The following is a 1,156-nucleotide window of genomic DNA, read 5'->3' on the forward strand; positions in this document are numbered from 1 at the left end:
AGTCATCCATAAGCTAGGAGTTAACAACGGTTTATCTGTAACACATCAAAGCTCTCCATTTGTACCCTTACTTACCTGACTCTTATACTGGGACTGAAATGCAGCCTTCATGGCAGCCAGGCGATTGGTTGCAGGCCCTGTGGTACTGGGGTCCCCTCCTCCATATGCCTGACCTGCAGGACCAACATTGACTACTCCACTTCCACTTCCTCCCCCTCCACCTCCTGAAATGAGGACACCCTGTATTTATCTGTTGGTATTTTCCCATCACACTGTTGCTATCTTATAACCCTGTGAAGTTCTCCATCTCCATTACTTCTCAAATAAAATAATAAGGACCACCAGATGAATTTCAACACCCTTTGCCTCTTTTAAGAATTGTAATGTACACATATAGGAAATTTAGACTGTCCATCTTTGAAATGTGCCTTACCAGCCATTCCTACTATGAATTTATTGAGGAATTGTTGAATTCTGTATGAGCTTGAAAAAAACTCAGTAAGCAGCAACAAAATAAAGGCAATGCATACCATTTATCATCTAGGTTTACTATCCAAAAAAACATGGTAAAATTTTTAAATCTCACAATATAGTTCAATCTACTAATAGTATCTATAACCTCTCATTAAGACAACAAAAATCATAAAGACATCCAAATTATCCATATCAGAAATATCAACATTTAAAGTTTGGGAGTTATGTTTTCCTTAATGACACCATAAAATCTATTACTTTGTGAATATGTCAAATAAAGTAACTGAAAGGCCTAACCTGATGATTCATTATTTGGTGTTGACCCTAGGCCTGGCCGCTCTCTGAAGCCAAGACCACGGCCTCCAAGAGCCTTGGCCTTGCTCTGCTTGAACCGAGATTTGCGGAACCAAGTGCTCTGCATGGCTAGTTCTAACAATTCTGTTGGGACCTCTTGTGCTGCACCTTCAAGGTTTCGAACAAGATGCCCAGCAAACTCCTTATCTTTTTCTGTTACAAGGGTGTATGCAGTGCCCTTCTCACCAGCTCGACCTAGTAAATTAGAAATAGTAGTATTACTTTGTGAATTGAATGTCTCACACAATTACCATTAACAACTCAAAGTAGCATATGCCAACAAATATAGCTTTCCTATCTATAATTTCATAATCTTTCAAACTATCAA

At 38.9% G+C, this 1,156-nt stretch overlaps 1 protein-coding gene across 4 annotated transcripts in view; it reads right to left on the minus strand.

The window, feature by feature from the left end:
• The window catches only part of LOC119591338 (ATP-dependent RNA helicase DDX42-like), a 10,115-nt gene that overhangs the window by 1,542 nt on the left and 7,417 nt on the right, over positions 1 to 1,156 (minus strand). For all 4 annotated transcript variants that reach the window (XM_037940069.1, XM_037940071.1, XM_037940070.1 and 1 more), the window contains exons 10-11: positions 772 to 1,025; positions 76 to 224 (exon numbers count right to left, since the gene is read on the minus strand). In XM_037940069.1, coding sequence (XP_037795997.1) covers positions 76 to 224; positions 772 to 1,025 — 403 coding nt within the window. The remainder of the gene's footprint in view (positions 1 to 75; positions 225 to 771; positions 1,026 to 1,156) is intronic.

This window comes from Penaeus monodon, chromosome 28 (assembly GCF_015228065.2).
Source record: "Penaeus monodon isolate SGIC_2016 chromosome 28, NSTDA_Pmon_1, whole genome shotgun sequence".
NCBI lineage: Eukaryota > Metazoa > Arthropoda > Malacostraca > Decapoda > Penaeidae > Penaeus > Penaeus monodon.